This window comes from Photinus pyralis, unplaced genomic scaffold, assembly GCF_008802855.1.
Source record: "Photinus pyralis isolate 1611_PpyrPB1 unplaced genomic scaffold, Ppyr1.3 Ppyr1.4_LG7, whole genome shotgun sequence".
NCBI classification, from domain to species: Eukaryota; Metazoa; Arthropoda; class Insecta; order Coleoptera; family Lampyridae; genus Photinus; species Photinus pyralis.
This window is the reverse complement of record NW_022170738.1, coordinates 21389841-21408555: the sequence shown is the minus strand read 5'-3', so window position 1 is coordinate 21408555 and position 18715 is coordinate 21389841. Positions and strand designations below refer to the sequence as shown.

At 39.0% G+C, this 18715-nt stretch overlaps 1 protein-coding gene across 1 annotated transcript in view; it reads left to right on the top strand.

Annotated features, from left to right (window-relative positions):
• Nucleotides 1-18715, top strand: part of LOC116176352 (probable chitinase 10) — a 30419-nt gene that overhangs the window by 7055 nt on the left and 4649 nt on the right. The window contains exons 3-21 of the mRNA XM_031494871.1: nucleotides 2194-2426; nucleotides 2481-2827; nucleotides 2878-3593; nucleotides 3641-3946; nucleotides 7802-7925; nucleotides 7977-8272; nucleotides 8320-8488; nucleotides 8536-8798; nucleotides 8848-9075; nucleotides 9122-9436; nucleotides 9481-9919; nucleotides 15225-15446; nucleotides 15499-15813; nucleotides 15864-15997; nucleotides 16635-16989; nucleotides 17038-17249; nucleotides 17299-17577; nucleotides 17629-18406; nucleotides 18450-18661. Coding sequence (XP_031350731.1) covers nucleotides 2194-2426; nucleotides 2481-2827; nucleotides 2878-3593; nucleotides 3641-3946; nucleotides 7802-7925; nucleotides 7977-8272; nucleotides 8320-8488; nucleotides 8536-8798; nucleotides 8848-9075; nucleotides 9122-9436; nucleotides 9481-9919; nucleotides 15225-15446; nucleotides 15499-15813; nucleotides 15864-15997; nucleotides 16635-16989; nucleotides 17038-17249; nucleotides 17299-17577; nucleotides 17629-18406; nucleotides 18450-18661 — 5943 coding nt within the window. The remainder of the gene's footprint in view (nucleotides 1-2193; nucleotides 2427-2480; nucleotides 2828-2877; nucleotides 3594-3640; nucleotides 3947-7801; nucleotides 7926-7976; nucleotides 8273-8319; nucleotides 8489-8535; nucleotides 8799-8847; nucleotides 9076-9121; nucleotides 9437-9480; nucleotides 9920-15224; nucleotides 15447-15498; nucleotides 15814-15863; nucleotides 15998-16634; nucleotides 16990-17037; nucleotides 17250-17298; nucleotides 17578-17628; nucleotides 18407-18449; nucleotides 18662-18715) is intronic.

The window sequence follows — 18715 nt, the reverse complement described above, 5'->3', positions numbered from 1 at the left end:
AATGTTTGCAATTCGGTCTGTAAATGGTCGAGATGCGCAAAGGGCACTGTGAATACCGATCGATTAGGCTCAACTTTTGGAATGCCTAAAGCTATGCGCATATTGAATTTCATGCAATTCGGTTCATAACTAACTGATATGTCAAAAGGGCTTACTTTATTTTTTGGACTACATTGCCAATTCACGAATTCCGATCTACAAATTTGCTAAAGAATCCACCTGCAAAATTTCATCGTAATCGGTCCATTCGTTTATGAAGTATCTTGCTAACGGACGGACGGACGGACGGATAGACGGACAGACACCGCAAAATTATAAACTCGCTAGGAGCTCGTTAATAAAGATGTATGTATGTATCATTCAACTTCTAACCCACCCGTACAACTGTATATAACAACTCACCAACATTCTCTTACGTCGATTATGCTTTAAAACACAACAGCCTTACTATTCATGGAATAATTACACTGACCACAAAATAAACAATAGGTATCCTTCGACCGCAAAGACTTCACGTAACATGCTTGAATGTAGATATGTTAACAATTAAAGATATATATTATGTGTTGGGTTAGACCACGATTTTTTAAATTATCTTTATTGTTGGATGCATAATTACGCTGATCACATTTAAAACTCTTGTTCTCACTGTCTGCCTGAACATTCTGAACCGCAAATTTCGTAGTTTGCGCATCCCCATATCTGATTTTATATATTTGCGATATGTTTATACCTATACTAAAAGCATCTATGGTTAAAATGTCAAAATAATGTCGCTGTAAATAAGAAAATTGGCATTGCGTACAGCGTATGCGCACATTAGATTACTACTATAAGTATGCGATATGTTTGCCTTATTACAAGATTCAAAGAAATACCTCCACAACTAAGAAAGTTGGAATTGTGCAATATGCGCATGCGCACATTATTTGCCACACATTTACCTATAAGCATCTGCAGTTAAAATTTCAAATAATTACTGATGATGACAGTCTTGCTGTTGAAACGCTTTCGAGATTTAATATATTATTGTGGTTTATTGGTGTTTTTGTTTTACTTTTACAAATATTAAATAAAAAATATCTGTTTCTCCTACATATACCAATCTACTTACCCCCTTTTTTATTATTTGGGGTAATATACTATCCAAAGTCTAATAGAAATTCTGTGTATTCCGCTGTAATGAAAAAAATAATTCCCTAACAATATTGTACCTAAATGGGTGAAGCTTAAAACTTCTTCGAATTTAGTGTCGGGCAGCGCGCAGCATAATTCAAATCCACTGAGTAGTAAAGCTGGCATTAAAATATACCTACTCTCCGCGATTAAACTGGTTCAGAATACCACGAATTTGGTTTAAAAACTAATTGACTTCGTTTATGGTCCGACGCGACCTACTCGGCCTACTCGATTTTCTTTTATTAATACAACCGCAACCCTTAAATTTTTCGAGGGTCAAATTTGATCGCGCGCCCAAACTCTGTACTCTCTGCCGCGTTCTCTACTAATTACCATTCACCATCCTTATGTGCAAAATGTCAGTAAAACTAAAACGGCCCTACGGAAATTGAACGACTTGCGGCCATTTGCTATATCTAACCCACGATATCCAATCCTGCCTTGCTGTCACCATTAAACCTACTCGAGATTACCGTTCGCATGAAGCGGTACCTATGAGAATATCGCGGCCGTTCAACCCAATAGGAAATGAAAGTAAATTCAAATAAAGTCTAGTAGTGGACTCCCGTTACACATTGCATAGTCTGCGCATGCGCACATTAATTAGATTTTTTGGGCTAGAGTATCAGAGCTATAGCTAGCGAATACAAATAGAACGCACTAAATATATTGAAAACTGTCGGGGGAGTTAAGGCCTCTGATAGAGAACAAACGGACAGAGAAAGTGGCTGCAATGTCGCACCCTACTGCTTTGGAAAAAGAAAAGAGTAAAAAGAAGCTTTCATGCGATTTCTCAGGGGCTATCCGCTATCAGAGATTTTCCATAGATCCTTCAGCTATTCTATGGGACGTCCCATCTTCAATTTCTTTATTTTCTGTTTATTCATGCTACATAGCGGTCACTATTCCTCTCTTTCTTTCGCTACCCACTACGAATGACGCATTCAAGGGTAAACAGCACTGACGAAGAAGAAATAATCTGACTTACTATGCGTAATTTGTTCAATTCTCTAGGCACTCACCGTCCTCTTTGCACTTTGTATCAATGTGGCCGATGAAAAAGAGTTACATAGGAGTAAACGAAACGAACAACGGACGCCCATAGGAGCATCATTTTTCAGAGGCGATGTAGAAAGAGCGCCTCATTTGCACAGCCCAGCAGACCGTAGCGCACAGTTTGTTGAATACACAGGATTTGGAAGTAAATATCTCCCGCTTCGTTCCGCAGTAGAAAGCATTCCCAATGTGTAAGTAAATCAGAGATATACGACAATCGTACAGAACTCGACTTCCTGTTTTAGAAAAGAGTCTACGAGAAGACTGCCCCTTCGGGATGCTGTAGAACGACGACCACCTCCAGACGAAGCGTTCGACTTCGAATTTGAACTTCCTGAGATCTACAACAGCAACAGAAATAAATTGCAGGTTCCATACGCCCACGCGTCAGCGCAAACCGTACCCTTTTCTATACCGGAGAAATACAGTTCTTTGTTTCAAGGGTTATCGTCAGATGCAACGTACTATAATGCAACGGAATACCTTCAAGCTCTGTTAAGTGGGCGTTTACAACGTAACGGTAGAGCAGTGACTTGGTATTCTACGCAACCCATCTATTGGTATTACTATCCACCCCAACCGCAGGTTTCAGGTATAGTTCTTGGGCCTGTTCCGCCCATTTTCTACTTTTACATTTTTCAGAAAAGGTATACGTAGAAACGGTTACGGAGATCAAGACCAGTTTGGAAAAGAAAGTGGTATGTTTTGTGGACGGAGCTTCCGGTCGTCGCAAGGATCCTCTCAAATTCAACGCCGACGATGTAGATCCATTCACTTGCACGCATGTGATTTACGCATTTGCAACCATTGATCCCCACAGCTACAGAATCATTCCCAGGGATGAGGAGTACGACGTCGTTCAAGGTGGATATCGCTCCGTGATTGGTTTAAAACAAAAAAATCCGCAACTGAAAGTTCTATTATCGGTCGGCGAGGGTCGAGATCAATCTTCAAGGCGATTTAGTAGCTTAGTTTCTAACGCACTCTTTCGCCGCGATTTTATTCGTTCGGCAGTCGCTTTAATTCGAAAATACGAATTTGATGGAATTGACTTATACTGGCAGTATCCGGGAGCAATGGAATTGGGTGGTCGCGTCACTGACAAGGAGTTTTTTGCATTGTTCGTGGAGGAGTTGTCGGAGATCTTTAAACCGTACAATTGGCTACTGACCGTTTCGGCGCCGGCTTCCCGTTTTCGCATAGAAGACGGCTTCAACGTCGAAAAGCTCGCGCAGGTTGTCGATTTCGTGAACGTCGAAACGTACGATTTTCAGGTTGATCGCGAGGCAATCGCCGATCATCACGCGCCGCTAAATATGAGGCCTCAAGATAGTGACTTGGATGTCTTTAACAACGTCGTAAGATTATCATCCGGCAGTGGTCATACTCTACGCTACTTTTTCAGGAGTATGGCGTACGATATTGGTTGAAGAAAGGGTTGCCACCAGCAAAACTAATCGTCGGGTTGCCATTCTATGGAAGAACGTTTACACTTAATCAGAGCAGCGATTTCGAAATAGGCTCGTTAATCAAAGGTCCTGGGCGGGAAGGTTATTACACACAGAATCCGGGTTTTATGGCGTATTTTGAAATATGCGATCTTATTATTAACGAAGGGTTAATACGGAAGACGGACAGTTCGGGTTCTCCCTACGTGGTGAATGGGGATCAATGGATTGGATATGATGATCCCGAAAGTCTTCAGCAAAAGGTAGGTGTTTAGTTTCTTAGCGTTCATTGTTAGTAAAAGAATTGTTTGATGTTGGTTGAATGGCAAATATTTTTTTGGTGACAGTAAATTTAGTAGCTTTTGTTCAACCTCAAAATAAATGTTGCTTGAAAATAAAGCTTTACTACGGTGATACGTTTTAAAGAAAACGTGTCCTTTGTAGATCGGGTGTTACCACGAACTTATAAATTAAGATGGACTGCTGATCAAACAGTTGCATAAAGGTAGAAATGGCCCTAGCATGGGCGCCGCCATGATGTGCACATTTTAGTTATTTTCTAGGGGAATTTTCCTAGTGGTCAAGTTTTGAGACTATTGCAGCCTTGGAAAATGACATGTGTCACAGTAATTTATTTAGAAAACGTGAGGTTAATGCTTGTTTATTAGTTTATTTGAATTTCGCGCCACGTGAGTGCACATCATGGCTGCCCCCAAGGATGTTATATAATATATAATATATAATATATAATATATAATATATAATATATAATATATAATATATAATATATAATATATAATATATAATATATAATATATAATATATAATATATAGCATCCTTGGGCTGCCCCCATGTAGGTGTGATTTGTCAATTCACCATTAGCAGTCCATCTTAATTTATAAGTTCGTGGGTGTTACATATACCCACAGATTACCCTAAAAAAAGTGGCTTGTTCTTCTTCTTTTTTTCTCAGCACCCATAACGTTAGAAAGACACCCTTTTGAATAGGTTTTTGGGTATGCCCTTTCCAATTTGGCATCACAATTTTTAAAATTCCTACCACAAAAGGTGCACCCCTAAATGGAGGTGCGAAATAATTCTGATTTTGACGAAATTTGGTATACAGGTTGGTGACTTGCGTAACGCATCATAGGGATTTCAATGTAAAATTCATAATATGCGATTATTGGCTCCTCAAATTATTTTAGAGCAAAAATGTGTTAAAGTTTTTTGTAGAAAATTTTTTTTTACGCCAATCAACCGTATTAGTTTTCAATTTTTTGCATAATATACAGACGGAAAATTGGAAAAATAAAACCCGCATCTTTTTCAATAATCTGCGATACCATGGAATTTTCTAAAACAAAAAGATATTCAGTTATCAATTAGCAGCTGATCGAAATGGACTTTATGATTGACTTGGTTACTGTCTTGCAGTTAATGGAGACTTATTCGAACATTTATTGTAAATTGTTATATTAGAAAACCGTTTGTAGTAATTTGGCCTTTCTTTATATTGAATTCGCTGTTCTAAATATAATACTTTTTGATAGAATTTGATTTGTTTTATAGCAAGCATTCTATGGCATGACGGATATTGGTGTAGTTTTTGTATTATAAAATTTCATGGCAACACAGATTATTGAAAAAGATGGGGGGTTTATTTTTCCAATTTTCCGTCTTTATTATGCAAAAAATTGAAAACTAATACGGTTGATCGACGTAAAAAATTTTTTTCTACAAAAAACAATACATTTTTGCTCTAAAATAATTTGGGGAACCAATAATCGCATGTTACGAATTTTACATTGAAATCCCTATGATGCGTTACGCAAGTCACCACCCTGTATATAATTTAAATATTTTATTAAGATTGCCTTTTTCTACGCAGTTTATTTCGAAACCGACGAATTACGTTTTCACTTAAGCAGGCTGACTGCTCGAAAAATTTAGCGTCAAGGTACACGCTCTCAAACCGTCACGAAAAATATTGTCGACTTGAGACAGAGAGGCGTGACTCCACGGGGTCATTGGATTTGACCCATTTCCACTAGACTTGTTACATATGTGGCATATACGTCAACTGTGCCAAGTTTGAACCGCATCGGCCCAAGCTTTTGGCCTTTATCGTGTTCACGGACAGTTGGACACCATAGCTCTCCCTTGTAAACGAAAGCAACCGAAGAGCTTTAATGCACATTTGAAAATTTTCCGCATTTGATTTTACTTTTCTCATAAGCAAACGCGCCCTGGATTAAGTATTAGTGCAGCTACACCAATATATAACAACATCCCATAGTAACTCACAGGTGGTTAACGTAACTTATCTGGTGGACAAATTTTCTGAACACAATTTATACGCACCCTGCGCCAAATTACAGGTAACCCACTTAACTGCGCTGACGGGTCAACGGAAACCCTCTAACGGTTCTCGGTGCAAATTTTCTCGCAGTTAAATGCGGATTTTTCCTAAAATATAAAACGACGGTGGTTCAATGTTAATTTCCTCACGGTTTCTCGGAACAACCAATCTCCCACTACTTTACTTTTTTGATCGACACCCATCTTGTGACCCAAATCGTTTCCACCAATAAAAACTATGATTTTTTCGTCCAATATCAGATTTCTTGACAGCACTAAATTTACACTACGTAAACAATTTCCCGTTGAATCAGAAAATCTCACGTCACGTAGCAGGACCAATAACCACGACTGCATAATAAACATTTTTGCGCGATCGGCTTAGACCATATAGTACATGGACTGCTAATTGTAACTAAAATATGGTCAAGGACATCGCCTGGCTATGTGAGTTTCAGGGTAAACGAGTCTGTCCGAAGTTGTCCGATGAGGCACGATTTGAGACTGTCAACCTATAAATTAACAAACGTCAATTAATTAATCGCCTAGATATCCCAAAAAAAGCAAACTTATTCTTATTTGAGGACGTATAGCAAATAATGAAGAGTATTTAAAGCTTCTCCTACTACGCGGTTACTATAAATCTGCTCATTAAACGATCCTAGTGGTGTTTACACGACTTTAGTTTACCCTGAGATTCACATACCCACGACTACAGTGCCCTCTATCCGTGACCATCCATTTTGTATTGAAAGCATAGGGCGAATAGCAGTCCATGTACTATATGGTCTAAGGCGATCGGTCATTTCTGACTATTTACCATGTGTGTTTCCATGACAGTACGTAGCATTTACCAGTTGCTATGATTACGACGACGCCAAAATTACTTACCGATCTAAAAACAGAACAGCAAAAATACTTACCGATGCCTTTTTAAATCAGTTCAAAATGAACAGTCTTACATTACATTTAATCTTTAATTATTGTTAGGTACATTAAACGTACAATTTATGCTGTTGTTTCCTATAGAAAGACGCTCATAAAGTCATAAAGGAAGTGCAAAGCTAGCAAACTACATCAGACACATGCACAATTTTATGAAATTATTAATTTCAATTTTGACAAATAAACTGGTTACCTAGTGATGTACACCATACCACTTCGATCATTTCGATTTATTCTGCTCTTAATTTCTTAGTGCATATTTATATTGGTTGCATAATTTTAATTTCGATCGCGCAAAAAATGTTATAAGCACGTCGAACGTTAAGGGTTACCGTTCTCAGACAATAATTGGAGTCGTCGCTTCGCTCCTCCTCCAAACAATTGTCTTCGAACGGTAAAAATCCCTTACCGTTCTCCATACTTAATATACTATTGCGTCAACATGTCCTACGACTTACTGGCACTTTAAGCTGTCAAACGCATTTACTAATTCAGGATCGTACTCGCTCCCATAGAAAATCGAAAGAAGTGAAGTAAAATTTGAATTAAATAAACCCCGTTAACAGGCTCCCGTTACAGTGTCCTATTTATAACATGGATGTCGTGGCTATGAAGCTACAGCAGTAATTTTTTTTCGAGTAGTCCGCAATGAGACAACAGTTATTCATAAATAGCCATGGAATGGAATGTTATGTCATTCTGCAACGTGTAGAAGTCGTGAAAATGTATAATCACAGTGGCATTTAAAACCAACATCGAACTGTGTTGAACTAAAGGCTATTTATTTCTAATTGCAAATTATATATTTTAGATTATCTACATAAAAGAAATGAACGTCGGTGGACTCTTTCTAAAATCCGTAGACCTCGATGATTTCAAGGGGTTGTGTGGAAAAAAATGGCCGCTGATGTCTTTAATTAGACAAAATTATAAAGGTGAGTACAAACTGTGCGTGGCTACGATAGACACTCATTTTCAAATTTAAGGAGGTAAAGCAAACAACGTGGCGTCTTATGTACCGACAAAACCCTACGGTTCCTGTAACTCAGATGGGCTATACAGTGATCCTCGAAATTGCGCCCACTACTATATTTGTCGTAATGGTTTATCCTACCACTTGTCATGTGCAGCTCACATGCTTTTTGATCCGACAAAAGGCCAATGTGATTACATAGAAGCAGATATGTGTCGTCCAGGACACTCGGTTCATTTTCCGAATACGTTTCGCGAGGTTAGCAATTTTTTAAGGTACAAAGCTGCAGAAGAAGACAAATCTCCAAAGGTAAGAATGAATAAACGCAAGTAGTTGTCACACGTTCTTCTGGATAGGTGGTGTGCTATCTCACAAATTGGTCGTTTTATCGAAAAGGAGAAGGAAAGTTCGTTCCTGAATACTTAGATCAACGCTTATGTACTCATATTGTATATGCCTTCGGAAGCTTAGACCCGGAGAAATTCGTGATTAAGGAGCATGACCACTGGGTTGACGTGGAGAATGGTGGGTATGCGTACCGTGAAATACTTGCGTTAATAGAAACGTTCTAGATTTGTACGAGCGCGTGACCTCAATTAAAGACGCTAAAGTACTGTTATCACTTGGGGGATGGACGGATTCTGCCGGCGACAAGTATTCAAAACTGGTGAGCGACGGTTCGGCTCGCCGCAAATTTGTTGCAAACGCCGTCAGCTTCCTACGCCGCCATGGTTTCAAAGGATTACACTTAGATTGGAATTATCCGATATGCTGGCAAAGCAACTGTAAAAAGGGGCCGGCCTCTGATAAACCTAACTTTACAAAACTACTACAGGTTGGGTCCTTTCCCGGCAATGAACCAAAAGTAACTGCTAGTCTTGTAGGAGCTCAGAAGGGAGTTTGATAAAGAAAGTCCACCCCTCATGTTAGCTGTGGGAATTTCTGGTTACAAAGAAGTAATAGAAGCCGCTTACGAATTGGCGTCGATAGGAAAAGTGACCGATTTCATGTCCGTTATGACCTATGATTATCATGGCAGTTGGGAAAAACGCACGGGTCACGTCAGTCCGTTGTACCATCGCTCTGGGGATTTGTACCCGCAGTACAATACCGTAGGGTTCAAGCACAACTTTCATGCATTCTAACCTTTCTCTTTAGAACTTCACTATGGAATTTTTGGTTGCAAACGGCGCACCGAGAGAAAAACTGCTGGTCGGCGTACCTTTTTACGGGCAAACCTTCACTTTGGCCGCGACTGATAGAAAGTACAGCCAAGGTGTGCCTACAGTCGGCCCGGGTGAGGCTGGAGAATATACAAAGCAACCTGGAATGCTCTCGTACTTTGAAATATGTAGCAGGATTAAGAACGGTAGGTGGAGTGTTAATCAAGACGTAGATAAAACAACGGGCCCATACGCATATTATGGAGATCAATGGGTGGGCTACGATGACGTTGAATCCATACAAGAAAAGGTAAAAGGTCATTGAAAGTTTTCCTTCTATTAATCGATTTGTAGGCGAAGTATATAAAATCACATGGATTTGGAGGAGCAGTCGCTTGGACGGTTGATTTGGACGATTTTCTTAACAAGTGTTGCCAACAAACGTTCCCCTTGCTACGTAGCTTAAACAAAGGGCTGGGTTTGATTCACGACAGTACGCCAGCGTATGGTGATTGTACGAAACCGCCAACTCCAGTCACCCCATCACCTCCTACGATGACGACTGGTTTTGACACGGGAGCAGAAGTTTCTCCTACAACGGAACATTGGGGTCATCATCCTAGCACCAAACCGCCTTCTACCACAGCTGCGTGGTGGGAATCGACAACTACTTCCACTACTACCACACATAGGCCGCCATCTACTGGAACGCCACCATGGTGGGTTCCTTCTACGCCCAAACCTACGACAACCACTACAAGAAAAAGGACAACCACAGCGTGGACTCCGGAAGGTACAGTATTACTAGGTATACCCATTTTTGGGCCAGCAAACCAGGGTTGCACAATCATACAAACGGAACACTCACATCAAACTGTTTTTACGTACAGGAAATTGTTTCACAGGTGGAGGGTTACGTTGAAAGTAAACAGAGTTACGCTTACCGTTTAGCTTTAGAGTGCAAAACAAATCGTTTATACCGTCGGTGCTGTTCGAAATACCTACCCGTGAATTAGCATTTACTAAGAAGTAAATCTTATTAAAATTACCTCATCTTGTCCCCAAAGTAAAAACCACGAATTAGACCGTCGCACAATGTTCTCGTTTTAAATGTTTATATTTACTAATCCACTGACCTGGATTATGAATACCCAATATTCGATTTGTAGGTACATGAACTATTAGAGGCTAAACCCGTACGCAAAAACTAATCCGGCGCACATCTGTCCAGATAGCCTAAAACAAAACAACCTATAAATTCAGAAGTTCCAAAGAATTAAATACACAAATTTTCATCAGTAACATCTGACATAATTCTTGGGTACGGAAACAAAAATCTGATATGAAGACTCTATACCTACTGGTCGCAGAATAGATTTGAATAAACACACAATTGATTGATTGACAATGGTAAACATTGATTCCGAAAGAAATAAAACAAAATTCATATTACCCCGCACGCAAGCGATCTTAAAATACTTACAATTTTTTTTCTTAATAATTCAAATAATTTGGTGGCAAAAGTTTTGCGATACTAGGTGCACACACGCTGACAGCTTCTGAACTTCACCGAACACAGATTAAATGAAAAACAAAACTGGGTTGATTAATAGGATGACAAATTTTCTATGGCTATTAGAACTTTTAACTGCTAATAAAATGAGAACCTTAACAAAAGGTCTCGCTGCACTACAACTGGTTGCTTTTTCAACTCGAAAACACGCATTAAACTTCTCACACAACTTGCCTCTGTATAATTTTATTGTAAAAATAACCAAAAGCGTCTTGAATTAAACGGGCAATTCTAAAAGGAAAACACAAACACTGACACACAAATTCAAGTAAAACAAACTAAATTTGTGTTTATTCGTAAATAACCCATAAGATTTGCACTAAAGAAATTGAAATTATTCTCATATACAGGATGTTCCGTCATTATTTTGGCCTTTAGACAAAAAAAAATATCTCCCTCAATTGTGCCATCCTCTTTTCATTTTTGCTTTTACAAACTGCGTACGATCTTAGCAAAATTGTATAATAACAATGCTTTTATTAATCCAGGTGATCCATTATAATAGATATAGGACATGTCAGAAATCATAAGTATAATAATATAATGTAACTATGATAATGTATCATTGATAAACATACAATATAGTGATTACTTAATTTAATTTACTTAATACCTAAATTATCGCTAATAAACTCTTCCAGGGAATAGTAGGCTTTGAGAACTAGGATTTGTTTTATCGTCTTGACAAATTTATGATACGGTAATTGTCTTACCGCGGGCGGTAGTTTATTGAACAGTGTAACTCCCATGTAAAAAGGATTCGACTCAAAAAGGGCCAATTTGTGATTCGGGTATTTTAGGTCAAAGCCCTTTCTCGAATGATAAGAGTGATTTTGATTTAAATGGCAAAATTTGTGTATATCCAACCGAACAAACTTTAGTATTTCAAGTATGTATACAGGGTGGTGACTTGCGTAGCGCATCATAGGGATTTCAATGTAAAATTCATAACATGCGATTAGTGGCTCCCCAAATTATTTTAGAGCAAAAATGTATGAAGGTTTTTTGTAGGAAAAAATTTTTACGTCAATCAACCGTATTAGTTTTCAATTTTTTGCATAATAAAGACAGAAAATTGGAAAAATAAAACCCCCATCTTCTTTAATAATCTGTGATGCCATGGAATTTTATAATACAAAAACTACGTCAATCAACCCTATGCTGTATCACTCTCGTTATTCTATACGATCAATCGTTATCGCAGATTAACGATCAAAGGTTATGATGACCACAACGACTATCGATAAACGCGATATGCTGTATCAATATTTTAACGGTATCGTAACGTTGTCCGGTATCTCGCAGTGGCTATTTCGGAAAAAAGTGTCACATTCTAGAAGACAAGGAACGATGCGCAACGGCAGTGCGTGTAAAAGTGAAATACCACAGCGATAAAATATAAGAGGGCGTTGTGGTGCGCGCTTTATCTTTAAACAAATGCCCGCGAGATTTGGAAATGCAGACGTTTCTTTAAAATTATTTGTATTATTAATTGTACGTGTACCTATACCTAGTTGTTTTTTCACGACATGGCGAATGTCGAAGAGAATAATAAGAGGCGGAGAAAAACCACTAGGAAACAATTTGAGGACTTGTTATATTTTATTGAAAGTAATAACATAATCCTCCACGGAAAGACAAAACCGTTGGAGGCAAACAAAATCAAACATTTGTGGCAGGAGTTTGCCAGCGGAAATGGACCACCAAATACTGCCTTACAGATTCTCAAAAATTTTTTTGAAAATCAATTTCACCCAGCTGAAACGGATCGCTGTTGCCTCGTAAAATTCTTCGTTGGATGTTTTCCTCATGTCTCAATAAAAACATAATCTACGAGTATTAAAAGGCACAGAACTCACCTCCTTATTACATTTTCCAATTGCCCAAACAAAGCTACTTGCAAAAATCCTTGAAAATTTCTCTTTAACACCCGCTTAAACTCCAAACGAATCGCTGACAGGACCGTTACGCCCCAAACGGGTAGCATGAACCCTGTCGTTAAGTTTTTCTGGTTATGGTTGCAAAATAACGATAGAGAATTACGATAATCGTTATCCCACACTTGCTACGAGTGATACAGCATACCGATTTTTAAAAAATTATGGTAACGCCGCATAACGATATCGTTATTCTTAACGATAGTGATACAGCATAGGGCCGAATATCCGTCATTCCATGAAATGATATAAAACAAATCAATGGGGATTTACGATAATTCAACCGGTTAAACCGGGTTGGTAAATTTTGCTATGGTTACAATTATTGCCACAATTGATTCTATGGTGATTTCTACCAATCCGGTTAAAGCGGTTGAATTATCGTAAATCCCCAAATTCTATCAAAAAGTATTATATTTAGAACAGTGAATTCAACATAAAGAAAGACCAAATTACTAAAAACGGTTTCCTAATATTAATTTACAATAAATGTTCGAATAAGTCACCATTAACTGCAATACAGTAACCAAGTTGATCATAAAAGCCATTTCGAACTGCTGCTAATTGATAACTGCATATCTTTTTGTTTTAGAAAATTTCATGGCATCGCAGATTATTGAAAAAGATGCGGGTTTTATTTTTCCAATTTTCCGTCTTTATAATATGAAAAAAATTGAAAACTAATACAGTTGATTGGCGTAAAAAATTTTTTTCTACAAAAAACCTTAACGCATTTTTGCCCTAAAATAATTTGGGGAGCCAATAATCGCATGTTCGCGTGTTCAATTTTACATTGAAATCCCTATGATGCGTTACGCAACTCACCACCCTGTATATAGTATACAGGGTAATGTCAGAATTTTTTCTGTTACAAATGTTGTTCTACAGGTATCACGGAAAGGAATATTAAACATATAACGTATGATTCGTTTTTGTGCAATAAAGACTCTGCCCACATTTGAAGAATTTCCCCAGAATATAACGGCATAGCTCAATAATGACTCAATATGCGCTTAGTAATAGATTTTGCATACATTCTTATTTGTTATGTGAGATAGTCTCTTAAGTGCAAAACAATTTGGTGCAATTTTTTTGCGCAGGTAGGCAATGTGATCCTTCCAGTTGAGAGACATATCAATGTAACAACCCAACAATTTAAATGCACTGACTTGTTCGATGGATTTTTCACCTGTTTTTAATAGGTCGCTTTCCCTGTATTTGCTTTTCTTGGTATAAAACTACATAAAGCAAGTTTTGGATTTATTTAGTATCAATTTAATATCATCTAAATGATTTTGAACAGATTGCATGGTTTTGTTCATGTCAATTACCATGTCTGACATTGTTATTCTTAGATGCTAATATTGTCAAGTCGTCAGCAAACATACAGTCACAGGTCTACACATACACAGATTGCTAACCTTATGCATTTTTTGGGAAACAAATTTAGGTATACTTAAAAGCGCCCTCTATTGCGGAGCAGTATAAACATGTACCGTTTAAAACTGTAATATGACGCTTATGGATTTATGCGTTAGATGTCGCTGAAACAAAATTAAAGTGCTAAAGTTTGCACAATTCGAATTCCTTAATATTCGTATTATATTATTATTACAGTGGTATGATATGATAGGAGGTACGTTGAGTATAATTGTTTAGGCACTGGACTGGAGCTCTCATTCGTCGTAAGGGAGTTATTAACAGCGGGTCCCTGTGGTCACAGATACACACGAACATAGGGCAGGTCCTTAAAGAACCGTGAAGGTTTTTTGAAGTTGGCGGAAACTATTTGCGGCTTTAAAGGTCTTGACAGATTGCTAACCGCAAAGGCATACTTACAAACTATGTATATCTCTGCCATCATTAACGTTACACTCTTTACCACGCCGATAAGATATAAGATAGGGAGGTTATTTTCGAATAGTTGATAGTTTTCGAGTTGTACGCACAAAACTGCTAAAAAAATATCTTATTCAACTTTTTTTGTATTGTTTTCAATGTTGCGTCATGAAATTTTGTTAGCAAACCTCAGATTCGGATTCAGCACCCCAAAAAACATATAAAATAAAATAAATCAAAACTACCCCACAACTTGCCTGGTAAAATACAATTAAACTGAATTATATGCACACTTTACCGCTCCTGGTACGCTGCCTTGTGGCACCCCTCTCTGTATATCCAAAATATCAGAATTGCAATTAGCAATGTTATTATTTTTGTAATTCGCCATTGTGGTTACGACTTAAAAGACCTTAAAAAGCACTCGCCCACAAACATGATAGGGTCGTACTCAGAGAAAATTAAATTTTTTTAAATTCTGCTACACGTATTATATCACACGGGAATTTTCTGAGGTGACCTTTTCAACCTCTAAGAGGGATATATTGCGGGTGTAAATGTCCTTTCACGAAGCATAAAAACAAAATTATTGTTATATTAGATAATAACCTTGCCCTTGGACGATGTACAAAAACCGACAATGTCGAATTAGACAGATTTACTTCCTCCCCCCGTGACACAATACCTGAAATACGTACCTCAAATGTACATTTTAAAATAAATCCCCTAACACTAATTAACAATTTTAGTTACAAGCCGGCCAACGCCAACAACTCCGGAACCCGAACAGGAAACAACAGAAAAGTGCGAAGCGGGAACATATCGCCCTCACCCAACCAACTGCAACGCATATTACCGTTGCGTTTTAGGAGAGATGATAAAAGAAGAGTGCGCTGGAAATCTTCATTGGAACGAAAGAACTGGCAATTGCGACTGGCCTGATGCAGCAGCGTGTCATGTGAACAAAAAAAGTACTAGAATATCTACCGGTTCGTCGACTAGTATTAATTTCCCAAATTCTAGCCACTACAAAACCAGTAAAGGCCACGACGGCAACACCATTCACAACAACCACGCCAGTTACCACCACCACTAAGAGGCCGTACACTACAAAACCTCCCCCGGATATGCACCATTGCAGTACCGGCGAATACTTCCCCCACGAGCAGTGCAGCAGTTTTTACGTCTGCGTTAATGGTCATTTGGTAACACAAAAATGTGGACCGGGATTATACTGGAACACAGAAAGCGCCACGTGCGACTGGAGTTATAGAGTGAGGTGTACCAAGAAGGTCCCGCAAGTTACGCAGAAGCTAGTCGTAGATCCAACTAGTACAAGTAAGTTTCATGGGTTTTTTTGAATTTAAATCTCTAACAATGGTTAGTAGACGCTCAACAACCGTACTCTCCATGCAAGGCAAGTTCGTTCGCAGCGTATCCAGGAGATTGTTCGCACTATTTAATCTGCTTATGGAATAAGTATGAAGTTTTTAAGTGCTCAGAAGGATTACACTGGAATAGCGTAAGTACTTTACTCCATCCATCCTTCAGATTTCTAAAGATTGAATCGCGAAATTCTCCATTTTTGTGTATACCAACCATATGCATATTCTTTGTTGTCGTGCAGCAAATTGATTGCTCTTTTCAAAAATCATAGACGATGCATTTGAAAAATAAAAAAAATCGATTTCCGGTTAAATCGGAAGTTTCAATATGCGATCGGATAGATCGTAATCTCACATATCAAATATTTGACACATTTTTTTGTACCTCGCCAAATAAAAAAGATATTGAAGTGACACTCTTATCTCGAACGCACTGTATATTAGAACAAATTCCTCTCCTACCATGGTCCTTGTCGAAGTTTGCAATTTATTTGAACTTAATCTTCTGCTACTTAAGTGAACTTCCGATCCCCATGACGCATTAGAGCTAAAATTCTAGCTCTGGTGTCGACTAGAACTGTACCTGAGGTCCCTCTTAGGCCATTATAGCTGCTAGAATACCTCAAAAATTAATAACCTACAGATTGCCATTTGTCCCTAAACTAGGGGCACAGGTTACGAATAAACACCTTTTTCCTGTCTCTTACTTAAAGAAACTCACCAATCACATGTCACACAAGATAATACAATGGAAAGTTTTTATTTCCAAAATAGGACAGGAATACTTGCGATTGGCCCGAAAATGCCCACTGCACCGAAGGGGGTGATACCGACACCGAAGGCGGTGACGAACATCACGAGCTGCCACCATTACCAACCCAAACACCTACAACTACAACCACAACGGAAGCAGCTCCTATCGTTACAGAGCCCATGGAACCCATATCAGGGCATTATAAAATCGTTTGCTACTTCACAAATTGGGCTTGGTACAGAAAGGGAGTCGGAAAGTATGTGCCAGAGGATATCGATCCCAACTTGTGCACTCATATTATATACGGATTCGCTGTACTCGACTACGAAAATTTGGTAGTGAGAGCGCACGATTCTTGGGCCGATTTCGATAACAGTAAACGCTTTGTGCATCTGTTAATTTGTTACTTATGTCGACTTTTAGAGTTCTACGAAAGAGTGGTCGCGTATAAGAAGAAAGGAATAAAGGTCTTATTGGCGTTAGGAGGATGGAACGATTCCTTGGGCGACAAATATTCGCGGTTAGTCAACAATCCCGCCGCACGCCAACGTTTCATTAAGCACGTGATGGAATTCTTGGCCAAGTACGATTTCGATGGATTAGATTTGGACTGGGAATATCCCAAGTGCTGGCAGGTATTATAGGTCTTCGCCCCAATCCGCTTCTCGCAAGTGTTACTTTTAGGTCGACTGCAAAAAAGGCCCAGATTCTGACAAAGCGGCATTTGGTGCATTTGTAAAAGAACTTAAGGAGGCGTTTATACCAAAAGGATATCTGCTGTCAGCGGCCGTTTCTCCAAATAAAATCGTGATAGATGCGGGTTACGATGTTCCAGTCGTCTCGAAGTACCTCGACTGGATCGCCGTTATGACGTACGACTATCACGGACAGTGGGATAAGAAAACCGGCCACGTTGCGCCATTTTACGAACACCCAGAAGCTGATGTTAACTACTTTAACGCGGTAAGTGTCGGGGAAACGGTTATAGGTTTTGTTAGAATTTTAACGTTATAGAATTATTCAATACACTACTGGATCGCCCAAGGTGCGGATAGAAGGAAATTAATCTTGGGTATGCCTTTGTACGGACAATCCTTCCAATTGGAGAATAGCGCCAACACCGGCTTGAATGCGAAGGCACCTGGACCTGGGCAGTCCGGAGAATTCACTGGCGCCGCTGGTTTCTTGGCCTATTATGAAATTTGCGACAATATCAAAAATAAAGGTTGGACTGTCGTTCAAGATCCATATAGGGCAATGGGCCCATACGCCTACAAAGGTAACCAGTGGGTTTCATTCGATGACGAAGATATAATTAGGCGAAAGTCAGAATACATAAAGGCAATGAATTTGGGCGGTGGAATGATTTGGGCTTTAGATTTGGACGATTTTAAGAATCGTTGCGGAGGGGGCAGGCATCCGCTACTATCCGTGATCCGTAATGTACTAGCGAGTCCAGGTGGCGAGTATTCTACAGAAACCATCACCAAGGTTCCCGACGCTGCCTTCACCAAACCATCACCGGCATTACCCTCGTCTGTAGAACCCTTACCTTTTCCTTCAGCTCCACCTCAATCCACATCAACGGCAACTCCATTGGTAGATACCGATTCAGAATTCAAAATGGTCTGTTACTTCACCAATTGGGCATGGTATCGGCAAGGAGTAGGCAAATACTTACCAAGCGATATTGATCCTGATCTCTGTACGCACATCATTTATGGGTTCGCTGTGCTTGATGGAGATCAGTTGATAATTAAACCCCATGATTCTTGGGCGGATTTCGATAACAGTAAGTCGCGAAAACGTACTCAATTTACTTATTTGTGTTTTAGAATTCTATGAGAAGGTGACGGCCTTTAAAGGCAAGGGAATTAAGGTTTTAATTGCTATTGGAGGTTGGAATGATTCTGCCGGTGACAAATACTCCAAGTTGGTCAATAATCCTTCAGCCAGACGACGTTTTATCGCCCACGTGGTTGATTTCATCGAGAAAAATAACTTTGATGGTCTTGACTTAGATTGGGAATATCCCAAGTGTTGGCAGGTAATGTACATACTTTACAATGGAATAAAGCAGTTTTTAACGGCGACGCAATCT